The following is a 27553-nucleotide window of genomic DNA, read 5'->3' on the forward strand; positions in this document are numbered from 1 at the left end:
TATATTACTGAACATAAAAAACAAATAGATTTGAAATTTCAGTTTGATCGGATTACTGGATAGTAGTTATTTGCCATATAAACAAGTATAAGGAAAGATGAGTGGAGAACAATCCACCTTTTTTTATGCTTTACTTGTGGTGCTTTACAAAAGAATGGCAAATTGGTATTCATAAATGCTCTTAACAAAATAACTAACTATAGTTAGTATATGGAAGTATACTTCCAACGTTTAGTATAGATCATTGTGACACATCTGGTATAATAAAAGTTTATTGATTCAAAGGAATGACTTTTTATAGGTATCAAATTTGTGTCTACCTTTTTTTTTACCCAGAACGAAGGATTTTCTAGAATTTACCCCACCACTTTGATTGACTAACAACATTTCAATATGCTTTCTTGACAGTTTATTCTGTGATATTGTTGAAGCAGGTTTATCTGTTAAATTATCATATTTCGACATTAAGGTACTTGTTACTGTCTTTCTTAAGGCAAATTATGTTCCACAATTGTTTTGAGCTGGGATTTATTGAAATTTTCTTTTTGCTTTTTATGATTGTGTGCTCAAAATACAGTACTTTTAGTGATTTAATAGTGATTCTGAAATTTTCTTCATTGTGCTGGTTCTGAATTTCCACAAAAGGTTATTAATTCAATGGTGAAGTTACCTAACTTAGAAAGTATTTGTGTTGAATATTTATCACGTATGACTGGCTAGATATGAAAACTAACAGTTGGTAACTTTGTTTTTCATTTTTACATGTTATTTTGTCAACGAAAGAAATTTGTTTTATTGGTAATAACAGTGGTTGTTTGAACTAATTTAATAAATTATGTTACATACCGTACCTTTCTGATTTGTGCTGCGCATTTACTTTTGTCCTTGCGTTTAATTATGCAAATTGTATTTCATACTGTATATGTTTTGATCTTTTATCAATTTCGTACTTTTTGTGAAATAATTGACATTTCTTTTTCGCTTTCCGTGTTTTCTGGATTGCCTTAACGTTTCTTTTTAATGCCTACATTTATTTTTTTATTTGAAAATGCAAGTTAAAAAGCAAACAACATCACAAAGAAAGAAGAAAATTATCAGTTGCATACATGTTTACACTATGATTATTCATAAACAGAATGAAAGAATGACAGGCCTACAATAATATATAATTTTGGGAATATCTAATTATTAATCTTATTTAGTAACAGTTTATTAACTACATTGCACACATTATTATGTTTAACTGTAATTTAACTTATCAACAATGCAAAGAAATTACATGATACAAACATAAAATGACACCATAATTGGCAATTTATCTATTCAGGTAAACGAACTTTCAAATAAACTTGCAATTTGAATAGGTACGTTTTGTTTCACAAGTTGACATATTCATACAACTATTATGTAATCACTATGTATACAGTACGAGAAAGTCGAGTAGAGAACACCCCAGATTTTTACAGTTATATGATAAAAAATAATTCCTAGTTGAGGATCACCTTACCGGTCATTGTCACTCGATGCAGTCCTCTTGGAATTTTCTTCTGTTCAGACAAACACTTTGTTCTAGACAACTCTTGATTTTTCACGGCACTACAAAAATATAATAAGCACAATAAGAATCTCTTTATGTTATATACTTCTTTTCCCTACATGTTAATAACTATTGCACCCTTCAAAAATTAAGATGAAATAACAAAACAAAATTACTTTAAATGTCCACCCCAGAACAGAACCTAAGATACAACACCCACCTCCAGATATTTAGACATAGGCAGGAAACAGCCTTTTACTAAGCCTCAGTTCATTGCAAGGCCAAGCCATGCACACATACATCCCCTTCTTGGAACTGCCATTAAATGTAAATGCTTGAATTTTGGGATGTAGAAGAAAAACTCTGGAACAGTTAGAGGAATTTGCATGCAGTATGGGTAAAACATACAATCTCCACACAGTTAACAACACAGGACATGTTTCTAAATCAGGATGACATGTTCTTATTGGCAGCATAACAAATCCTATAACATCCATCTTTTTATCCATTATCTAAAACTGCTTATCCAGAGTAAGGTCGCAGGGAAGCTAGAACAATGTAGTATTATTGTTAAAAGATCAAACATTTGTTGGTTAAATTCAGTGGCTGCAAGAGCAGACAGTGATGTTAGAAGAATTAATACGATCAAACCAAAATAAAATAATGTCACATCCCTGGATGTGGTGGTTGAAAAACATGGAAAAATGTTACGTTGCCAAAGAAAACTGCCCTTGGGCAGTCACCTCAAACTACTGTGACAGAACACACTGCAAAAAATGAAATCTAAGCAAGTGAAAAGTATTTATATTATGACATTATCTCTTATATTCCTTACTGTAAGAATTATTGACTTATCAAAACGTTTGTATTTACGATTTTTTAGCTTACTTTAAGAAACCTTGTCAAGTAAATTTTGCTCATCCCACTGGTAGATATTTTTGTTAAATAAAAGCAAAACAACTCCCATTTAAAGTGGCTTTTGTTATTTCTGTGTTAATTCCACTATGGAATTAGTGCAGAAATAAAAACAACATAATTAATTTGTGCTTTAACAGCACTGTGATATGACCAATCAGCTGCAAACTGTTATCGTGATCAATTTTACTGGTAGAACTTTGAATAACCAAGGTGAAATAATGAGGAGGTAATATTCACATTTTAGTACAATGCTAAAAATGGCATCTGTACAGTAAAGGAGGAAGTGCATTCGCCCTCTGATTGTAATAAACATAGCTATAGTTTCCCATCCATCTATCCATTTTCTAACTGGCTTTTTCAGTTCATGGTTGCTGGGAGCAGGTACTATACTATATTGAAATATCAAAATAAAATATGTGATTTGGATTTGTATATAGAGGAGCGTAATTTTGACATTATAGCATTATCTGAAACATGGGTAAATAAAGAAGGGAATGAGTATAACATAGAAGCATACAAATTTTGTAGGAAGAATAGACGGAACAGAAAAGGAGGTGAGGTTGCTGTTTATGTCAATGAGAATTTAAACGCAAGTCCTATTCAGTTGGACAATGAGGCCCATCTTAGTGATGATATTTGGCTTAGCCTGGAAAGCATTAGGGAAAGAAAGTAGGAGTTTTTAGAAGTAATCAGTGAATGTTTAGCACAGTATGTTAAAGCACCAATGTGGGGTGGAGCCTGTCTGGATTTAGAATTTTGTAATAAGCAGGACAGAGTTGAGGATGAAGAGGTGATTTAACCACTAGGGTCAAGTGACCATAATACAATACAATTCTCAATGTTTTGGAAGAGTTAACTGTTAACTTTGGTACAGCAAATTTTGACCAGATGCGGCAAAGTCCAAGGAGGATAGACTAGGTTAGGTTTTTAAGTGTGGACATTCGAAGAGCAGTGAAACAGGTTTAAAAAAAAAAGTGAGAAGGATTTAGGACTTGTGGTGGACTCTACACTATCAACTTCAAAACAGTGTTCATAAGCCATTAAGAAGGCTAACAGAATGTTATGTTATATAACACAATGTGTAGAGTACAAGTTATGCTCAAGCTTTATAATGAACTGGTGAGACTCATCTAGAGTATGGCGAACAGTTTTGGTCTCTAGGCTACAAAAAAAGACCTAGCACTGCTAGAAAAAGTTTGAAGAAGAGCAACTAGGCTGATTCCAGGGCTACAGGGGATGAATTATGAAGAAAGATTAAAAGAGCTGAGCCTTTGCAGTTTAAGCAAAAGACAATTAAGAGGAGAAACGATTGAAGTGTTTAAAATTATGAAGGGAATTAGTACAGTGGATTGAGACTGTTACTTTAAAATTAGTTAATCAAGAACAGAGGGACACACCTGGAAGCAAGTTAAGGGAAAATTTTGCACAAATATTGCGTAAAGTAAAACTTCCTAGAGAACCATAGATACTTGGAATAAGCTACCAAGTAGTAAGGTAGACAGTTGAACTTTATGGACTTTCAAAAATAGATTTGTTTCTTTTTTTTTTAGAAGAATTAAGTGAATGGCCGACACATGTTCAAGTCCAGCACACACGTTTCCCTTTGCTGCCCACTACACAGCACAGTACAGTACACAAGTAGCACAACACAGCACTTTCTTCCTTTCTCTGCCACCTCCACTCTTCTCCCAGCAATCTTTGTCCACCTCCTCCCATGTTCCAGGTGCACTTCTTCCGGCAGCACTTCTGGGTGTAGTGGAAGTGCTGTAACCCAGGGCTCAAAAACTGTCTAGGCACCCCTTAGCAATGGTCATGGGCCCCATCAAGGTTGAGCTTCTAAGCTCCAAACATGTGGCCCTGCTGCGAGCCAGGGGGTGCGCCCTCTTGTGTTCCAGGGGAGGCATTTCCCTAAAAATGCCCTTTCCCCCAGTCCTTCAATTACAGGGGCATCCCAGACAGGCAAGGGTCCTGGCCATCAACCACAAACACACAACACACCCACACACATATAATAATATTGTTGGTAACCTGACACGCACCTGCCTCCCCGAACCGACACAAACAGGCAGAGACACCAAAAGCCCCTTTATTTGGGGAAAGGAATCCAGAGCAGTCTCCATGGACTGAAACCCACAGTCACAAGTACTATAACAACACTGTTCCTATCTTCCAGAGCCTTGCAGCCCCATTCCTTCTCCACACCTTACAGGTGAGCTTCATCCACCTCCTCCCAATTCTGACTCCCTTCTGTGAGGTAGCTGGCTCCTTTTAAGCTGCACCCGGGAGAACTCCAGGTGGCTCGTTAGGGAGGTCTGAAATTACTCCCAGTTGTGGTGGAAGTCTAAAGTAGGGCTCTGCAGCTTCCCTTGACGGCACCCCTGGAACCCAACAGGGCTGAGCCGACCAATACCAAGTTCCATATAGCCCTGAGGGACTCCAAGCTGCTGTTACACTCCAGGGGGACTGTCAAATAACATTTTGGGAGAGATGATGCCCTTCATAATTCATCTCACCCTGTCCTTCGATTACAGAGGCATCCCGGTCGGGTAATGGCACCGGCTGCCATCCATCACAATATATATCATAACTAATATACTGTACATTTAAGATGTATACTTAAAATAAGTTGTTTTGTTACAGAATCACAAGTGAATGAGATCTGTGCAACTTGTAATGATTTGTTGATGAAATAAATAAACAAGAATCATTAGATTGGTGCTCAGATTCATATGCAAATCAAACAAAAGAGAATCATTATATTGATTTTTGGGCAGTGACTCGTTCGCAAATAAAATGAACAAGAATCATTACACTGGTTGCCAAATAGTGGCTCATTCATGAATCAAATGATTTACATGATTCACTAAAAAAGCTGTTCAAAAAGCACAAACTACTTGTGAATCTTCCATCACTAATAAACGCTATGCAGGGTTTCAGGGTATAACTACAAAGTTGATGTTAGGAAGAATACTAGTCAAGTATAGCAGTTTGGCCTAGAAGTCTGAGATGTGATTTAAAGCTGCTTTTGGATTAAAGTACATTGACCTTAGAATTATGTGAGGAGTTTGGAAAAGGGCTTAGTGGGAGCAAAAATAGAAGCCACCTGAGGTAGGAAGAGGTATTAATTTAAGACTTAAGACATGAATAAGTGAGAGAGATTTGATAGACAGTACAAATACCGGTGTTTTGCTTCTTTATTACTGTTTTTTTCCCCCATTACTTCTAACAATAATTGTACAAACACATATATGCGCTACCAAAAAAAGCATGTATTTCAAGTAGTCTTCTAATTAATAATATTCAAAAATGTAGCAATGTGCAAATACTCACCATGATATTTTTTCCCCCAAGAAAAAAGCATTTCTACTCAATGAAAGTCCATGAAATTGCCACAAGATGTTCATCCATCCATCCATTATCCAACCCGCTATATCCTAACACAGGGTCACGGGGGTATGCTGGAGCCAATCCCAGCCAACACAGGGCACAAGGCGGGAAACAAACCCCAGGCATGGTGCCAGCCCACCGCAGGGCACACCCACACACCAAGCACACACTAAGGACAATTTAGGATCACCAATGCACCTAACCCGCATATCTTTGGACTGTGGGAGGAAACCTGAGCACCCGGAGGAAACCCACGCAGACATGGGGAGAACATGCAAACTCCATGCAGGGAGGACCCGGTCTCCTTACTGCAAGGCAGCAGCACTACCACTGCACCACCATGCCGCCGTAATGTTTATTGATATGTTTAATTCACTTAAAAGTTTACAGTGTGAAACTAAACCAAACTAACAGGTAATTATAATAAAGAAACAAAAAATGTTCCTGATTCAGAATAAGGCAAACAGACTAGGAGTGTGAAAATGCCTTCAAAATAGAAGAGATGGTACAGATAATGTGTGTGATAGTGTTGGATTGGTACTAAAATCCAGACTTCGGTATTGATATCAGCTTTCAAACCTCAGTACCAATTCTGAAATGGTACTGAAGCAAATAACAGATAACCCCGCCAACCACCACACACACACACACACACACACACACACACACACACACACACACACACACTCCCCTACCTGTTGTTCCCCATAAGTGCATATTTCTCCTGTTGCACTGAAAATTTGCACACCTCTTTGCTTTGCTATAAGCTACAATTTAAAGTCATTAGCCTGTTGAAGGTGGGGTGGAGGGTGTTTTGGGGGATTGTCCCACACAGAGTCTACAGTGCGTCTCACTGCCTTGCTCTCGGAGGATCCTGCCATAATTATATTTTTTCACTTGTGCCTATCTTCAGTTCCATTCCTCTCCCAACTGCATTCCCACTTCCCTTTTAAATGGGACTGGAGTCAACCTCACGACGTGGCTGGATTAAACTGAATCACAAAGATACGGGCAAATCTGAGTGTTTTTTTATTTCTCTTTCACAATAAAGTCAGAGTTGACATATCAATTAGGGCTGTAATTGATGAGCCTTAGGCCTAGCACAAACGTTGATGACTAGTTGAAAACTACTTCTGGACCACTTCACAGTAAACAACCTCATTGCCTGCTCAAATAATATTAGTGCTAAAGAAAATGCAAATCATTTGAAAATCAGTTCTAACAAGTTATAAATGATACTATGAAAACTTCAAAAATCTGCACTCTTTTTTTTGACTATTACTGAATAAAATTATCCATTTCCCTTTTACAACTGAAAGGAAACTGGCTGTGTGAAGTACATTTGAAACACAAAGACAAGAGAAAACAAGGTAATAGAGAATATGAAAACATCTGCTGTTTCGTTATCTCAGACTACAGAAAAGACATATTACTAGAACTACAAAACAGAATTTACAGCACAAAAGTATGAAAATAACTTATTACTGGTAAATAAATGTCACAAGTTGTAGATTCGTAACATTTTGAATACTAAGCATACAGTAAATCACTTAGTGGGTCAAAGCTGCTATCATCTTCTTTTTTCACAACAATTCCAAAAATTAAGTGAATATGTTTTTTTCTTTTCCAAATGCCAGTAGTTTAATGATCCAGTGTGACATGCTGGTGTCATTACACATTTCTTATTCCTAACATTCGAGAGCAAACAAAGGTTTACAGCTATGCCAGCCCCATGTGGCTGTCCCTGAAAGACATTTACATAGGATGAAGTTATACATATTACTTACAGAAGATCTGGCATACCACTGGCAGGGTATTGCCTGTCACCACTGTAAGTGAACGCTGGAGTATCAGGTACAGTACACAGCTGTTTTCCATTTCTGTTCCCCTGAGGTCTTCCTGCTTGTTTTGTACCAACACTACCTAGTTTTCCTAGGGCTAATGCATATGTATAAACCTGAAAAAGACAGAAATATTTATTCCAAGTGAAGACACATGATCAACACCTTCCAGTAACCTTTTACAGAAAGTAAATACGTTGTAGTTGTAGTCCTTATATGTTCTATATATATGTTCAAAATGTTATATGCATTTAGGTTTACTTCAAACCTAAATACAAAAAAAATACTGAATTAAAAAGATGAAAAAATGTAATGTGTTTAATGAATACAATGTTAAATGACAGTAAATAAATACTTTACAAACTATACTTTGATCAAGTTTAGGTCACATTTTGCATTGTAACTGAATTAAAGCTATTCCTGGTGCTGAATAAAAATGAATTAAAAATAACAGAACTTAGCAGTGACTGCTCAGAATAGTGATGTTATACAGTATGTAAAAAACATTTTACAATCTGAAAGGAAGTTATGTAGTTGTTTAAATGAACAAATGCCAATCAAGAATTTCATCTAAATGTGCCGGATGTCTTTTAATGTATTTTTAAATTCTCATTATCTTCTTGACTCGCACAAATAGGTAATGTGAACAAGAAAAACAATTTTTATATTAATTTTTTAGTCTGAGCAGCGCTACACATAAATGGAAGAAATAAACACATGAAGAAAAAAAAAATGCTTATGAAATGTTTAAACACTCATGTTTATGAAGCCCAAGTGCTACCACTGTAATAATACTAAACACAAAGCAGTTTTTCCAATATTTAAGGTAAAACAAAAGGATACAAATCTGTAAGTAACAGCAAGATATTTTTAAAGCAATTTAGTTCAATGTAAACATCTCAAGTGAACAGAAACAATTTGCTGTCTTTAGGTGTGTTTTCATAGAAAATGTATAATCAACTATATATATATATATATATATATATATATATAAACATAACATATATAATTATAAAGTTATTAGTTATTAAAGTTATTAGATGAGACTTTTTCTTATGGATGTCCCTCAAGTCTTACCATGACAGGGTGTTTTATTTAAAATTGAAATTAGCCTTCACTACAAAGAAAAAGCTATGGCTTCAAGAGTCACAAGGGATTAAAATCAATTGTCCATGAGCCCAATTTGTTTGCAAATGTTGATCTATGCTTGGTGGGAGGTTAAATTAATTAAAAATGTGATGCTGAGGTGAGAAAAGAAAAATCGCAGATATCCATTAGTTAGCTAGGTAGCAATTCGGCATGCAAATTTAGCTTTTCTCCAGTCTTCCCTATTATATCCGACTGCTACAGTCATCATATTGCTACGTGTGACTTATGCCAAAAGAAGCAGATTTACAGCAGCTTGAAGCTCACCTTTAGCTATTATCCATTAAGGAGTATGATTGCTTAGGCATTGAAAACTGTCTTAACTGTTACACAGTCCCATAACTTCTGTCAACTTATATTTATTGTTGTCACCAGCTTTGACCCAATTATCAAAAGCAAAGATCAAATTAAAAAACATAACGTTACAAAATTTAAAATAAATGTACAAGCTGTATAAGAAGTTATTACTTATCTCCCATAGTGTACACTGCAATCATGAAATGCTGGTCATTTTTAAATATCCAGTATTTATAAAAAAACAAAACAAAACAAAAGCCTTTAGACACAAGCGCCTCAAACTCTGGAATGATATAACTGCCAACATCAGAATTGCCACATCAGTCTCAATATTCAATTTACTTAAAATTTTAGCACAGCATACTGCCGGTGGTTTTCATTACAAACTGTTTAGAAGTTTCTTCCCTTCTGTCTCTATTTCTCTGTGTCCTGCGGTGGCTTCAAAAATGTTTTGATCATTTTCCCTGGGAGTGAATAAATATTAATATTGTAGCAGACTTTTTACATAAGGTCTCTATCTCTTCTCTCATTTTTTATATATAAAATTTTTTTAATTAATGCTCTTAATTAAAAATGTTAAGATTTGGCCATTGACTTGTTAGTATCATTTTTTAAGTGGATTTTTAAATTGAACTGAAGATATGCTGCTGGCATCACAGACTCAATCTTTGGCCCATCTCAATTGCTTTTCTGGACAAGCTGCAAACTTGAGATGTCACAGGGTGAGCATAATGGATCTAAAGGTACCGAACATCTACAACATCGGAGTATGTAAGAAACACTGAGGAAAGTAAACTGGGATATATTAATTATTCGTATGCGGACCTGGTATTAATACTGTTAAAGGAGTTATCACACACCTTAGAAGAGGTGCAAAAAAATATGTAACAGCAGATTTTCTTTTAAAATGTATATTTTTGGGTGGGTATTTATGTAGGAAACAAAAACAAAAAGTATATTTACTGTATAGTTAAAAAAAAAAAAAAAAAAAAGAAAAGGTACAGTGGGATACAATAACACACAGTGACTTTAAAATGCATTATTATCATGTTTGAAACTGAAATACTAAAAGGAACTACAAAAGATATTGAAATTACAAAAGGTCAATAACAAAATTACTTGCAATTTTATAGAGAGATATTGGTTCTTTTGTTAACACAATGCCATTCTGAGAACACAACTTCCTATACATAGCATCTGCACAGAACATTTTCAGCCATGGAGACTGTAAAAGAGAGATGAGCTTTTCTGAATCTTCATATGGTAAGTCTGGAAAACATGTTTGTAAAGAAGCATGATTACTAAACAGGAAAAACATCAATCATAACCTAATGAATACACCTACGGTACATATTACAGTAAACATAGTATTTAATATTTAGATGGTGATGAAGGCGATCAGTTAGTAACCTTGTAGATCTTGCCCTTTATTAAAACTTGTTTAAGGCACCATTGTATTAGTTCTAAATCTGTTTCTAACCTCCGGTACAATGAACACCTAAATTAAAGTATGGCTCATATGCATGTAGTTGTGAAGACTTGCACAGGACATAAATTTACACATTATTCTGTTCTGTACAAGTCTACATGATTTCAGAGGGTCCTTACTGTTTAGTACATAAATAAGGCTACGTAAAATCATGATTGGTATAAGTTGGTATGATGAAATATGCAATAACAAGGTCCAGAAAAAAGTTCTACAATTAAAAAATGTTAGATGCTAAATTACACTTGCTGCTTGTCCTCTCATATATACAGCAAACATCTTATGGAACTTTGCTTAGCAGGGACCAGTTTTATGCGGGATGCAGACATGCATGTTGTAAGGCTTTATATTTATACATGGCTATATGGCTTTCATATGTAGTAACATATTATCTTTAGATGTTGTGATGCTTGAACTATCATCCCAGGTAAAACCAAATAATTAACAGACAGCAGAGCTAAGTCTACCTATTCCAAGTTCTTCTTCTGATCCTCAATCCATTTTTTTCTGATGCTTATCACTATCGGGCAATACAGTTGGAGCCGACAAAGTCATGCTTAGAAATAGTGGAAACTTTTCAGATTTTATTTAACATTTAGAAGTGGTTGTATAAAATGTAATAAAGTGCTGAACATCATGATATTGGCTTTTTCATATATTTCAACATAATGCCCAATGCTAGAATCCATTAACTTTGCTACTTTTTTCATAAACTTATAGTAGAATACAAGGCCTTCTCTGTTGAAAGGGCAGATTTGAAATAGATGCTGAAAGCTATTCATACTAATCCCACTTGCCCTCCAGAATATTTCCAGTTTAAATGGCTTAAGCTAGATAAAGTTAATTTCCTTATATAGCTCTATATAATATCAATATTTAATAGCAGACATGTTAAGGTGTAAAGATGAATTGATATCTACAGTATGTAGACTTTGCCAGACTAAAAAATACCTGGAAAGGGGTTCATCTTAAGCTAAGGATAAGCTAACCTCTTGCTTAATAATATGGGCACACTAATGCACTTATAAGCAGATAGTAACATATACCTAGAAGTGGTATCTGTTCCCGTGGGAGCTAAAACCATCAATGAAAGACTAGGTGCATGCTTTCTCTTCCTTTTTTAAAGGGTGAAAGCTACTATGGAAACTAAAATTATCTTGTACCTTTGTCAGCTGAAAGAACATTCTCTCCAGAGACTTCTTGGCAGTGGACACTCTGGAATACCTCTGAACTCCCTTTGGGATTCATTAACTCTAAGACAAGCTTTTCAAAGCCAGACTTTGTGCTAGTTATTGAACCTAATCTGGAAACAATGTTTGCTTCAAGAAGGGAATCTTAGCCCCTAATCTCTTACATCAGAATGAGTTAAGAATTTTTCTAAAAAAAGACACAACAAGCCCATAAAAAGGACCACATGGCAAAGACAAGAAGTGCACTCCACCACACACAAACTTCTTCACTTAAACCTCACACAAAAACAGCACAAGCCAACACAACATCAGACATGTCCTTAAAGGCTTGGTGTCATAAAACTGCTTTATATATACTGAGATAAATTAGAACTCTAAGTAGCTAGTACATGGACAAATACTTACTTTATCATGTAGCTACTGTGTAACAAGCTGAGGAATACTGTAGCTATGCCAGGTACATACCGCAAACATTAACAAACTGAAAATAAAATCCTTCAGTCACAGCATGTTTAAGCACTCTCACCTAAACATGCGTATTCAAGTTTAAAAAAAAAAATGTGCATGCTGACAATGACATCACTTTAATATTCCAAACAAACCCAAGCAAAAATACATGTAAAATACACTAAACCTCTAAATAAATGAATTTCTGATAAATGTTAGAATTTAAGATGAACAAAAGACAATGCTAATATAAAAGGCATTTATCCTATTTCTATAATTCATATTTTAATCAATGGTTAGTATCAATGTTCCTCTTTCCCACATAAGGTAGTGGGGAAAGTAGAGAAAGCTTTTTAATCGAATGAAAGAAAAACAATACATGGTTAATTGGAAATATTTACTTTTTGCATTGAGTCTCTAGTGCTATTGCCAATTGAGATTCCAACTTACTCCTCTAAAATGAATAGATTATCTAACGTGAAAATCTGTTATTTATAAAACAAATTTTAAAGTTTAAATATACTGGGAAGTTAAAAGAAAATTATTTTTACAAACCTTCAAATAACAAAACAAGATAGTCAGCCAGCTCCTTCAACTTTCTCATGCTTTGCTGATGACTTAATTTATGGTTGCTCTGAAGCCAATACATCACTGTCATACTAAATATTTCTTGTACATTGTAAATTACTTCCATTTTGTCAGCCTTTTAAAGATAAACACATCCAAACATTAAAATTCAATCATAAATGTCTACTAAATACTACTGTATATAAAAAATAATGGCTAACTAGTTAACTTTTTCACTGGTCAGTAAGCAGGTGATTCAGTACAAATACTTCTGATAATTTATTGAAAAACAATGCAAGCCTATACATTGCATGATTAGTAATGATATTATCAAAACAAGATCCGCAGAAAGATATTTTACTTATTATACCATATCATACATTTAAAATGCCTTATGGATCAGTTTTATGCTGCTTGACATGTGGTTTATTCCTTGCACTGCAGTAGTATAATATATTACACATTATAAGCAAATCTGCAGTTAACTACACCTAACTCACATTTTTAAATACTTAAATGTGACAGTTATACCTTTTTCATATATTTACAATAAATTGATAAACAGCATTTTGTGTAAACATATAGTATCTAATATTTTCCTTCTGTGTATATGTACCCTTTAAAAGATTTTGAAGATTATATGTAAAATGATACAGGGTTGTGTTGTACACCAAAAACACAAGATTTTAAAATGTATAGTACCCACATTTTTATGATTTTCAATACCAGAAGGTCAGTTTTCCACTCATATCCATCCCCCTAGCATTAGATAAGAATTGATGGGGAAAAAACATGTGCACCAGGTAATGTGTGCTGTAGTAAAGCAGGGGTTTTTGTAGTTACCCATTATTTGCTTTGGAACTGCTTTAGTGTCAGTACCGACGTCTGAAAGCTGGTACCGATACTGCAGTCAAAATTTTAGTACTGATCCAACACTATAATATTATTTTCAAAAGGGACATATAACTTATTCAAGTTAATAAGAAATTGCACTCAGTTGAAAAATGACATTCTTGTAATCCAGGAAATAATTTTTATATATAGAAAAAAAGGACACATTCATTTCAAAACAATAAAACTGTCTTATTCTATTTTTTTTTAAAGTACCCTAGGTTCATGTCTATAAGCCGGACTCGTGTATAAGCCAGAGACCAAAAATCATACGAATTTTAAAAATAAAATCTTATCATAGATAAGCCGGACTCATGGATAAGCCGAACGTACTATAACCTATAACTAATAGAAGGGAGGGAGGTCAGTGGCCTCACTCGCACCCATTTAATTTCTTTAAGGGGGGAGAGAGTGTGAGATATTGGCGTCTCTCTCACTCCCCGCATGGCGCGGTTGGAGCGGCCGGAGCGCGTTCTTTCTGCTCTGGGCATCGCCGAGTCAACACACGCGCGTAGCGGTCATTTAAATTGTGATTTTGTTAAATTTTTGTTTTGTGAAATTTGTTAAAATGGATAATGTAAAGAAGACTCGAAAATCTTATCCCAATCATCGAAAACTTGAAGCGGTGAGCTATGCCGAAAAGTATGGCAATGCGGCGGCGGCGGCTAAAGAGTTCGGAACAGACGAGTCAAACATCCGCCGATGGAAAAAACAAAAACCTGTTATAAAAGCAATGCATCCGAAGAAGCGCTGCCGTCGGTCCCGAAAAGAGTTTTGGCCGGAATTGGAGTCACAATTGAAGACATGGATTATCTCCAGACGCAATGAAAATAGAAGAGTGTCGACCACTGGAATTCGTTTGAAAGCGAAAGAATTGGCAAAACATTTAAAAATCAATGACTTCAAAGGCAGCAAATGTTGGTGTTTTCTGTTCATGAAAAGACACAACTTATCTGTAAGAGCCATTACATCTATTGGACAGAAGTTACCACAGGATTGGGAAGAGAAAATGGCTGTCTTTGGGGTTTTTGTCAAAAATGCGATCAATGGAGTCAATTTCGAACACATCGGGAATATGGATGAGGTCTCCATCAGTTTCGATATGCCCAGTGGTTTCACAGTTGAGACAAAGGGATCAACTGATGTCAGAATCACTACCACTGGCAATGAAAAGTGCAATTTTACTGTTGTCTTGTGTGCTAAAGCCGATGGTGGAAAATGCAAACCTTTAGTGATTTTCAAACGAAAAACTATTCCTAAAGATGTCTTCCCTAAAGGAGTTGTTGTCACAGCAAACGAAAAGGGATGGGTTGACGCGGATATGGTCAGCTATTGGTTAGAAAACATTTGGCGTAAACGCAAGAATTCATTTTTTTGCCAGAAATCAGTTTTAATATACGATTCGGCTCGACCTCACATCACAGAAGAAGTCAAAGAAAAGGTGAAAAAGTATTCACAATTGGCTGTTATTCCTGGAGGACTGACATCTAAATTACAGCCACTGGATCTAAGCGTTAATAAATCTTTTAAAATCAAAATGCGTGAGAAATGGGAGGACTGGATGGTCAATGGTTACCATTCATTCACTAAGTCTGGATCAATCAAAAGGGCCTCTTATGCTGAAGTATGTCAATGGATCGACGAACGTTGGAGTGAAGTAACCACGGATTGCATTAAAAATGGATTTAAAGCTGCGAATATCTGCGAATATCCAACCGAAGTGCTAACAACTGTGATATCTCGTGCCACTGATAGTGAAGAAGAATCCGAAGATCAAATCGAATCTGAAATTTCAGAATCTTTTAATGAGATGTTTGATCTCTTTAATACTGAATCTGATGAAGAATTTGATGGCTTTGATTAATAAAAATTAATTTTTAAAAATGTATAACTTTTTTTAATAAATTGATTTTGTGTATAAGCCGGACTTATGTATAAGCCGATATTCTATTTTTTCATTTTCACAACTTTTTTTCCTTAGATAAGCCGCGGCTTATAGACAAGAACTTAGGGTAAATAAATATATCTTTTTATGTTTAAGCCTCTGTCATTTAAAAGTTGTTCACTACCTGAAACCTTCATTCAGAAACAAACTCAGTATACAATGAAAATTTAAAGAACATGGTCTTTCAGTAATTGCTATAATCATTTTTTGCCCCATATTTTCAGTCTGAGCAAAAACAGCCATTCTTAAGAGTCTCTAAAGTGACACTAACTTCTTATGTAATATCATACTTCATGTGTCATACATCTCTTCTTTTCAACTGCTTTTTCCAGTGAGGGTTATGGAATGTGTCATATTTTAGGCAAAACTTAAACTCCAGGCATCAATAATTCTGCATTGACTTCTGAATCTAAATCAGTTTGTGGAATCCCAGAAAACATGGCAACTGAATCTTAGTTCTGATTGCCATATTAAATTGAAAACTACTGACTTGCAGTACAAAATATTAGTTAATATTTACCTTGTAAAACAGTCAGGGTGCATACAACACATTTGTGTGTCAGTTTGGACAAGAGCATGATTCTTTGAGCATACAATAGAAGGAAATACACCACTTTTGTTGATGGCTCTTCCATTGTGGTAGAATACATAGAGAGTATGAGAAAGTCAATGGACCTGATGAAATTCTATTTATTTTTCTCATCCAATTAGCATGTGACAAACATGTGTGACAGGTTTAGACAGAATCCTCTTTGAGGAGGATGTTGTTTATTTTGATATTTGTAATTTTATTGGAAAATTTCAAGCATCTTTTTGTGCTATGGGGAATACTTAACACAGACATTATGATTTAAAACATCACCTCAATTTTGGTTCACAATTTATGTAGCCATGAAATGCCAGAACTAAAACAAAACAAAAGGTTGCATTTGAACAATAATTCCATTCCTGTAAAGATTGGGACATATGTTACTGTACAATGGTGTAGGGCTTCTTTTATGTACCTGAAAGTCAAGAATAAATTGGAAAAAAATGTCACTAACACAGTTTCAACTTTTAACTGTAAAATATTCGCCGATATGTGAGGGCTACAAATGACACTTTTCTATAAATAAAAAGACAATCGTACTAAATAAAATCATTTAAAAACGTGTCAGGGAGCAGGACGTTGGAGGATATAATGGCAAAATAATCCAAATGACAAGTTGATCAACACACACCACATGAACACGCAGCATATGGTGCCAGCCTTAGTGACAGAGTCTCAAGTCATTCTCACAGTGGACAGTACAATCAAACAACAACTAGACTGCAATGCAACATGTAAACACAGAATCAAGCTGATTGAAACACTCCATCTACTTTGAGAATGAATGAGACTGTGCCACTAACGCTAACACCCGATACTCTTCCATATCATTTCAAGTACACCGTCTGCAGGCCTGGCTCCCTGGGGGTTATTTAGCTGGGCTAAGCTCCCTAAACATCACGTCAAACACCCACCCCCAATACAGGCAGACTTGGCCGAAACATGGAGAGACATGACAAAGCAATATTGCGGCAGGCAGTCACATAACTTTTTTTTTTAATTATGAAATGATAAAATGGAAGTTTAAGTGTGAACTTTAATAATTACATGCACAACCAGCACCTCTTTAATTTACTGCCGTTAAAAATGGTGAGGAAGATTTTCATTTCAAAAACGCAGTTTGCAACACCTCGCCTCACTACACCGTGGTGCCTATTCAGATATTGCATCTTTTATTCAAGATTTTTAGAGAATAATGTTGCTTCTTCACCAATCATTTTTGCAGGATGTGCAAGTAACATTCTACCTTGACTGGAGGTAAAACTTATCATTTCTAACTTATAAGAGGAATTAAACAGAAAGCACTAGTGCATTAAAAAAAAAAAAAAAAAAAAAAAAAAAAAAAAAACAGTCTGGTAATGCAAACATAAGACTAGGTCAACCTACTGTATATTAAGTAGAGCTAAAGCTGGATTAAAAGATTACATAAGGAAAATTCTCCCATAAACCAACCATTTGATTGAAAATTATTGTTATGTGTTGGAATATCACATTGGTGTTTATAACACTCATGCACAATGTAAAGTTTGGACAATTTTGCCCAGTAATAAAAGTTATTTGCTTTAGGGCCTATCACCATTTCATTCTTTCTATTGGAGTAAGAGCTGGTGTTTTCAAAATAATTTTGTTGTATTTTTATGATTACATAAACTTTAAAAACACTGAATATCCTAAGGACACTCTTACTTGAACCTTGTAAGCAATGAAACAAATTTTACAATATTAAATACATGTGCTTTTAACATAAAGTGATTTGAAAGAATATTAATTTACCTCTTTACTGTTGCTTACTCCATCATGGACAAAAATGATCAGTTTTCCAAAGTCTTCAATGGGCTTAGAAAAAGGTGAAGAAGAATTGTCCAGATTACTCCAAAATATACTTTCTACAACTGAATGGACCATAATGGTGGTAGTTCTGCAAAAATACAACAATGTTTGTTTACTATTTACATTACTAGTGAATTTTACAAATGCATTATATTATTTACAACATGCATGTTATTTGGCAGTTCTAAACTGGCTGACTTTGAGTTTAAGCATGTGTGCGAGTGTGTCCTGCAGCATGCAGTGGACTTGCATCACACTCTTGGCTTATTTACAATCTTGTTGGAAAAGTAGGCACTAGCCTCCTACAAACATGGATAGGAAAATGGAACTTATGAAAACTGATGCATTTACTCTGTATGTTAGGTCATGTATCAAAGATTTTTACACCAAAGGATATTGCAATGAAGTGAGCTGTTAGAAATCAATTAGTTCACCAAATCGATTGGTTGTAGGATTGTTGACCCGGTCCGTGCTCCCAATCAAAATCAAACGGTAGTCTGCTCAAATTTATTTATACAAATCGATGAGGTGTGCATCTTAATGATGACTGAGCACAGTTCTTTACGAAAGACTAACTAGATACTATCATTGCCAGTGATCATCTAGGGTTGTACTCTTTTAAACAAGGTGGCTTTCTATACTTTACATTCATCCAAAGGTACTAAAAAAAATTGAGGAATGTTTCTTTTAACAAAGGTTTCAGCATTTTAAAAGTAGTAGGTTACTGGAATATTCAGTTTAAACCGCAATTGTTCAAAAGACAAAAATATTTTGGCAATATAAAGACTTGTGCAGATATTTAGTGATTTCCATAAACTAACATTTAAGAATGGTTGGATGCAATGATTATCAGACTATGTATGGATAGATACGACGGAGAGAAAGTTAGAGAAATTTGCAACCCATTAATTTGAACGGTTGTAACTAATTTAAACATGACAAGCTATACTGGTCTTGGAGTATGGTACGCTCTTATTCAAGTTAAGCCTGAACCCATAAATCCTAAAGAATTCATCCTTTAAATTTAACATAAAGGAAAACATTTTCTTCAAATCCTTCTCTTATAAGCTCTGGTCATTTGTAGGACTGGAAAGCAAAAGGTTTAATAGCAATGGCATTGGTGATATTGTACAGCCTTGTCTGAGTTTGCATGCTAAAGTGAAATATTCCGAACGCGTTTTTTTTAAACAAGGGGCTCCTGGAGTTCAATATAATAGTTTAATCCACATTGCACAATAGCAGATTGAACAGATATCCAGATTTGACTCCATCAAAGACAGAAGGATTTCTGGAAACTCAAATGCTCCAGGGATATATATTATACTATACAATCCATGGTTTGATAGTTAAATGCCCCTTTTAACAAATTCAGTTTGATTTTGTGGTGATGTAGAAGAAACACTTTCCCTATTCTTTTTGCTAAAGGTTTTACAGAAATAATGTTGTTTAGTAGAGATTGGTCTATAGAATGCACACTATAAAAAGTTTTTATTTATTTTTGAAATAGCAGCAGTTAATGCCTATGTATTATTTTTATTGTATCATTCCTGCTTACACTTTTTAAACAGCTAGCATTAATGGTGCTAACTTAAAGTCATAACAGCTTTGTAAGGAATTAATAGCATATTAAAATTTCAGAGAGGCTATAGGGTTTAATCAGCTCCTCTATATACAGTACATTGAATATCTACATTTCTATATTGTCAAAGAAAACTTTGGCCTGTGCTCATTCAGATTTGCATAAAAACTTATAACATTGTAACTGTAGTTCCAACTGTATTTTTCATTTCTGAAAATAAATTCCTAAATTCTTTATTTTTGAGTGACAATCTGATTAATATTTTCCCATGTTCACAACTTGAATGGCATGACTTAAGAATTAGTTTCTGTTTCTGTCAACAAAATGAATTCTGCTGGTACCGAGGACCTTTATTTAAAAATACAGCTCAACAATGGAAAGTTCTGCCAAAAGTTAAAATTTATAGCAGGCCAGGGGAAAACAGAAAATGGACCAGGAGATAAATTGTATTCAAAAAGATTAATGGAGGTGAAAATAAAAAAAATAAAACTAAAACTAATGAACCGTGTGAATAAATCCAAAATGCAACCAAAAATCAGTTTCAAGAAGTTGGAAAAGTCAGAAAACCAAGGAATCATTTATAATTGCACACATAAATGTTTGTTTGAAAATTTGCAATTTTGAATACAAAATTAGCATTTCTCAAAGTGACACCACACATCCTGACTTCCAGTACTTCTGATCCTAGCAACGAACCATAGTGTTTTAACAAAGGCAAAATATTGCGGTGAGCATAGAAAAATAATATGGCATTAAGTAAATATAAAATATATATACTAAAATGCTAAGATGTGTAACTTCAGTGCTATGTTTGGCTATCTACACTCCTACTTTAGGATATTATGTTACTTGAAAATGTTATCTGAAACCATGCTGAAGAGGGGGCCAATGAGTGATTATAATACAAATAACACTAACATTATTTTCGATTCACAACAAACATGCCTGAGAGTGCATATGCCACAGAGTATAGCAAGCAGAACTTTATCCTGCACAACACAACATTGCAGAATCATACTGTAACAAGGTGGCAACAGTTGTTTTTGGTTTTCATTTGCTTTTTCAATATATGTTTCAAGTTTAATTTGCAATTTTATTTCTCTGTTAAAGGAATTCCTAAAAGCTACGCAACTTTCCAGCAATTTTCAGTTATAGCTTTCACTTGCATAATGTCAGCAAGTTGGAGACAGTTGGCAATGCTTTCCCATGAAGCCGGTAACAAGATCAACAATTGCCGTCGCAAGTCTGATGTCCTCCACAACTAGAAGTCACATAATGTGACATCTAGTTAACTACCATAACTAGTACCAGATACTTTCCTGTGCAGCATTTTAAATTACCTTTTCTGGACATATTTTTACATTGCTGGACCAAACTTGACAGTAGGTATTGTGACATTGGAGAGATTTTAGTGGTGAGAAACCCTCACCATGTTTATCCATCCATCCATCCATTTTCCAACCCGCTGAATCCAAACACAGGGTCACGGGGGTCTGCTGGAGCCAATCCCAGCCAACACATGTTTATTCTAGTGTTAAAATAAATGTATTAAGAATTTTAAAATTTCGGCAGTTTAGAAACTTTTTGTGCTCTTGGTTTTTTGAATTTTACTTTCATATGTGGATTTGAATTTCATTTGTTGTTTGAGTAAGATTTTAAGTGATTCATATCAACATTTTAGAAGCCACCATGGAGTATAATGGGTTAAGAACCTCCTCCCTGAATTATGTTACTAAGACTCACTAAAAAAAACCATCACTGCAGGGCAGGAGCTCCCTGTTTAACTGATAGGTTTGATTAGTGAACAAGTGCGGTTAAGAGTCTTGATTTCGGCTCATTGCTCTTTTGTCTTGACTCAGTCTTTGTCTTTTGGCTCTCAAAAATAAAATATTGTTGAAGGACTGTTTTAAATCCTTGTCCAACTATGAATATGGTTAAGTCCTTTGGCTTCAAAAACAACTCACACCCTTTACAAAAGGCTTACAACTCCTGGTTATCTGCTTTAAGCAACATACAGTGCATCCGGAAAGTATTCACAGCGCATCACCTTTTTCCACATTTTGTTATGTTACAGCCTTATTCCAAAATGGATTAAATTAATTTTTTTCCTCAGAATTCTACACACAACACCCCATAATGACAACGTGAAAAAAGTTTACTTGAGGTTTTTGCAAATTTATTAAAAATCAAAAAAAAAACTGAGAAAGCCCATGTATATTAAGAATTCACAGCCTTTGCCATGAAGCTCAAAATTGAGCAAGGTGCATCCTGTTTCCCCTGATCATCCTTGAGATGTTTCTGCAGCTTCACTGGAGTCCACCTGTGGTAAATTCAGTTGATTGGACATGATTTGGAAAGGCACACACCGGTCTATATAAGGTCCCACAGTTGACAGTTCATGTCAGAGCACAAACCAAGCATGAAGTCAAAGGAATTGTCTGTAGACCTCCGAGACAGGATTATCTCGAGGCACAAATCTGGGGAAGGTTACAGAAACATTTCTGCTGCTTTGAAGGTCCCAATGAGCACAGTGGCCTCCATCATCCGTAAGTGGAAGAAGTTTGAAACCACCAGGACTCTTCCTAGAGCTGTCCGGCCATCTAAACTGAGCGATCGGGGGAGAAGGGCCTTAGTCAGGGAGGTGACCAAGAACCCGATGGTCACTCTGTCAGAGCTCCAGAGGTCCTCTGTGGAGAGAGGAGAACCTTCCAGAAGGACAACCATTTCTGCAGCAATCCACCAATAAGGCCTGTATGGTAGAGTGGCCAGACGGAAGCCACTCCTTAGTAAAAGGCACATGGCAGCCCGCCTGGAGTTTGCCAAAAGGCACCTGAAGGACTCTCAGACCATGAGAAAGAAAATTCTCTGGTCTGATGAGACAAAGATTGAACTCTTTGGTGTGAATGCCAGGTGTCACGTTTCGAGGAAACCTGGCATCATCCCTACAGTGAAGCATGGTGGTGGCAGCATCATGCTGTGGGGATGTTTTTCAGTGGCAGGAACTGGGAGACTAGTCAGGATAAAGGGAAAGAGGACTGCAGCAATGTACAGAGACATCCTGGATGAAAACCTGCTCCACAGTGTTCTTGACCTCAGACTGGGGCGACGGTTCATCTTTCAGGAGGACAACGACCCTAAGCACACAGCCAAGCTATCAAAGGAGTGGCTTCAGGACAACTCTGTGAATGTCCTTGAGTGGCCCAGCCACAGCCCAGACTTGAATCCGATTGAACATCTCTGGAGAGATCTTAAAATGGCTGTGCACCGACGCTTCCCATCCAACCTGATGAAGCTTGAGAGGTGCTGCAAAGAGGAATGGGCGAAACTGGCCAAGGATAGGTGTGCCAAGCTTGTGGCATCATATTCAAAAAGACTTGAGGCTGTAATTGCTGCCAAAGGTACATCGACAAAGTATTGAGCAAAGGCTGTGAATACTTATGTACATGGGATTTTTCAGTTTTTTTATTTTTAATAAATTTGTAAACACCTCAAGTAAACTTTTTTCACATTGTCATTATGGGGTGTTGTGTGCAGAATTCTGAGGAAAAAAATGAATTTAATCCATTTAGGAATAAGGCTGTAACATAACAAAATGTGGAAAAAGTGATGCGCTGTGAATACTTTCTGGATGCACTGTAGCAGTTTCAATTGAACACTTATTGCCAGATGATTACCTGGGGCTGTTTTGGAAAAATATGGGCAATGGGTGTCCACACAGCAGAGCTGCTGAGCCACTTAGTGTTGTCGTAACTGGCATAACAAAAATGTTTTGAAGTGTTTCCCAAAGTATTCCCATAGATGCTTCCAGAGATATATTGATATCTATTAACATTTAATTCGGTGTAGAAATACATTTAATAAAATCCACCAATATTAATGGACTGATTTTAAAATTTTGAACTCCAAATTAACTGGAACATGGTCAGAGATAACAATGGAATCATTATTAAAAGATTTGACAAAGGGCAAAACTGTATTATTGGGGGAAAAAAAAAATTAAATTTATGAGTAACAATAAAGAGTACTGGGCAGAAAATGGAATATTGCCATGAGTATGGGTTGAGACACATTTATGGTTCCAGCAGGTTGTGATCCTTGATAAAATAGATTATAGTTTTAGACATTGCAGTTACAGATTACCTATCAATCTGTAACTGCAAACAAATGAAGGTTCACAATACTCAATATCCATTGATACAGCAGCAAAAACTGAAATCTAATTTAACAAACTCTCCTTTATTATATATAAAAAAAACACTTTATATGAATAAATGCAAATTCAAACAATGTCCTTCAAGTAACCACACAGTTGTTTTTTTATTAAAAGCATCCCGACTATTAGTGTTTTTTTCAGAATCAGTGACATTACCCTTGACATCTGGCTCAAAAGCAAAGCATTTCAAGACATTTCCAGATAGGATATGTGTGTATGTATATCATATACACACACAGTATTTTATCATAGAACAATGCATTTTCATTAAACCATAAACACACAACTGTATTTCAACAAGAAAAAGTTTTGAAAAAAAAATGTTCAGGTGCTAGTAGTTAACCAAGTAATACATTAATCATTTTATAGTCAAACAGTTATATGGTGACTAATTTTTTAAAACAACAACAAAAAAAAAAAAACAAAACAAAATCATATCTTACTTTGATTTTAAGCCACGGAGGTCAGATTCAAACAACCTGATAAAAAAAATAAGCAAACTTCTTTGAAACTTCAACAGGTGAGATGAAGCAGGGCTTGGAAGAGGATGGCAAAACGAGTGCTTAGAAATGCAGAATCTGTCCAAAAAAGTCACCATTGAAATATAAATTAAACATGAAATTTAGGATTTTAATATATAACCTGCTCTGGGATTTGGAAGGAAAATTGTATTGTACTATATTGTATTACAAGTCTTAACATGGACATAACTGAAGACACTTGCAGAAAATACATTGATGGTAAACATGACAAAAATACTTCCTATTCTCTTAATGCCATGTACTGGCCACCAGCTCATTCCACTACACAGTGTACTAAGAAGTGCTACCTGGGCTTTTTTACATTTGCTATCTGACATTTTCAAACCCTGTTCCTTTTTTATGAACATTTTTTTATTCAAGAAATAACAAGAAACAAAGTCATACACAGGATTTTCAATAATGTGCGGACTATAATAAATAAATACTGTATTTCTCATCTGTTTAAGCACCACAAATTCACCTTTAACAGTACTGAAATTCAACAAGCTGTAAGGGATCACCCTGTAATTCACAACTTCACTCCCATACTACACATGCTATTCCACAATCATCAGAACAAAAACTACACTCAAGCTCAATCTCAAATTTAGAGGCACTGGTAAACTGTAAAGCAGGTTCAGAAGAAAGTTATCTAGTTGACCTACCTAGTGTGATGTCATGCAAATGGGAGTTTAGGAATCTTATATGAAAACATGAAAAAAAAAGGGATAAAACATTAAGCGATACCCATCCAGTAGAGTCTAGCATACAATGAATGTCAACAAAAGTAATTTACAGATTTGGAATAATATGACCAACACAGTATATTGCCCTATGGCATGACTAACAAAAAGAAGACAGGTAGGTAATCATTATCATCTCTTTTAGGAAATAGTTTCTTTGCAGGAGCAGAAAGACATCCAACATTTCATCAGACACATCATGTTTGAGATATAATAAAATAAACCAGGGAAAAAAAATCACTTATATGGCAATAATCATATCACACACCATACATTCTATCAATAGGAATAATGTATTTTGTACACCGTGTCATTAACTTTTCACAATTCTATTACAACCTCAAAATAAAAAAGCTCTTAAACCTAGTGGGTGTAAGTCTTAGGAATCATTATCATGAGATGGTGGCAACATCTAAAACTGAACAGAGATAACAGAACTGGCCATCTTATTAACGTCACAGTTATAAAACTCAGTGAGATGTCTACTTCTGACAACAATTTAACAGCTTATGATAAGACTGTATTAATATAAAAAAATTCATGAAAGTAAATGTTAGAATGGATTCAAGAAAAGACTTGGGAAAAATAAACAGTATTATAATACAGCAAATTCTAAAATTTCTTACCAATCTACTGTATGAAAATTTCAAAAGTCAGTAAGTTCCAGCAATAGTACTTGTGAGAGGGGAGAGGTAGGGGAATGTCTAAAATCTACTGCTATTCCCTTTGTTTTAGAGATGTTAGTTATAAAAAGTGGCATTAACACAACTTAGTAAAACCACAAGTAACACATCCAATACTGTCTCCCTTCTTTGCAAAAGACTCGGAATAGATGTGATTTTCAGCACTCATTTGTCTTTAAGAATAATAGAAACCAAAAGAGCAACCCTGAGGTGATCTAGTGGAGTAAGATTGATCATTAGCCCTTTAGTCAGTAAACATAAGCTTTCGGTTGTGTTTTTTTTTATTTTTTCTTAAAGACTGACATACCATAGTAATGTTCAAATACAAATTATCAGTAAATAGAAGTCTGCATTGAACTTTGTAATCTATAAAATGAGTGCTTATACTTCATATGTATAAATAAAAAATGTTACTCTCAAAGGGAAGTACTTTTCAAATTCCACTTTTTTCTTTCTGTTAGCAAGATGCTCTAGTTTTCCTTTCACTCACCTGGCAATATTTTCAAGAAATGACCATGTTCCATTTTTACATATAGGACACTGAAGAAAATCCAGGAAAAATTGTACTTGAGAAGTTGAACTCAAAGGAGAAAACTGGTGGAGAAACTCATGCAGTGTATGTGTAAACATGTTCAAGAAACCAACAGTAGCATCATCCTTTAAAAAAACAAAACAAATACTTTAGGAAAGCATTCCAAGACATAAACAAAGTGGTTATGGTGAATATATAAAAAAGAAGGACCTCACAGTGGCAAAGTCAATAACTCACCATGCTTTTAGCACTTAGACATTAGTGTAATTTTGGTCTGCGGTGCCTTGTGCATGTGGATTACTTGTTCAATTCATATTCAGTTTCCCGTCACATTTACTAATACCAACATGAAGCCATTTCACTGTGTAAGCGTAAGTATGCACTTGAATTGACTGTCAAATTTTGGGTTGGGTCCTACCTTACACACTGCTAGCATTGGCTTCATCAATCCAAGATCCCCCACCCAGACCTTGATGAGGAAAGATGGTATTTTAAAAATTGATGACCAACGCACCAAAGAAAACAACGGTTTTAAGATTAAACACTAAAGACGTCAAATTTAATTCAGTTATTTAAATACAGCTACATATAACAAACAGTACTAATATCACTAATTTGATTTATTTTCGCTATTTCAGGAGCTGCAGTTGCTCAAGCAATCTGCCCAGTGCACTATAAATTTGATAGTGGCTGAACTGAGTCTAGTATGTATCAAGGCCAAGGCTGAATCCTGGCCTGGAAGTGAAAATTCTTTTCATACAATCTATAAAACAAAAAAATGGATCATTGTCATTTAGATCTGCAATGCCTAAATCTATCATAGAAACAAAACGGGACTATAAGTGGAGGTATTTAATACATAACACCTTCAAAAGTGTAAAACTCATTGACTACTAAAACCTGAAAAACAATATCTTAATTTTTTTTAAGGAGATGGAAAAGGCTGCAAAAATTTAAAACAAAGTTTAGATCATGATATGAACTTGCCCAATTCCCCTAGAATTCCCCTAATGTTCTATCAGTTTATATACTTTAATATTTGCTAGCTTGGTATTAGGAATATATTAGTATTATTTGTCAAGCACACTCTACTCTGGTCACCTTTTTTGAATTAGGCATTCCTTTAATATCCAAAATTCTTACAAAATTCCAGTAACAAAAATATGCTTTCATTCTGAGAACTGGTAAGGTTTTTTTTTTTTTTTTTTTTT

At 35.1% G+C, this 27553-nt stretch overlaps 1 protein-coding gene across 1 annotated transcript in view; it reads right to left on the reverse strand.

The window, feature by feature from the left end:
- Positions 1–27553, reverse strand: part of slf1 (SMC5-SMC6 complex localization factor 1) — a 136469-nt gene that overhangs the window by 57971 nt on the left and 50945 nt on the right. The window contains exons 9-15 of the mRNA XM_028804757.2: positions 26301–26467; positions 24307–24441; positions 18015–18159; positions 12805–12952; positions 10250–10395; positions 7630–7799; positions 1508–1596 (exon numbers count right to left, since the gene is read on the reverse strand). Of these exons, the coding sequence (XP_028660590.2) occupies positions 1508–1596; positions 7630–7799; positions 10250–10395; positions 12805–12952; positions 18015–18159; positions 24307–24441; positions 26301–26467 (1000 nt within the window). The remainder of the gene's footprint in view (positions 1–1507; positions 1597–7629; positions 7800–10249; positions 10396–12804; positions 12953–18014; positions 18160–24306; positions 24442–26300; positions 26468–27553) is intronic.

This window comes from Erpetoichthys calabaricus, chromosome 7 (genome assembly GCF_900747795.2).
Source record: "Erpetoichthys calabaricus chromosome 7, fErpCal1.3, whole genome shotgun sequence".
NCBI classification, from domain to species: Eukaryota; Metazoa; Chordata; class Cladistia; order Polypteriformes; family Polypteridae; genus Erpetoichthys; species Erpetoichthys calabaricus.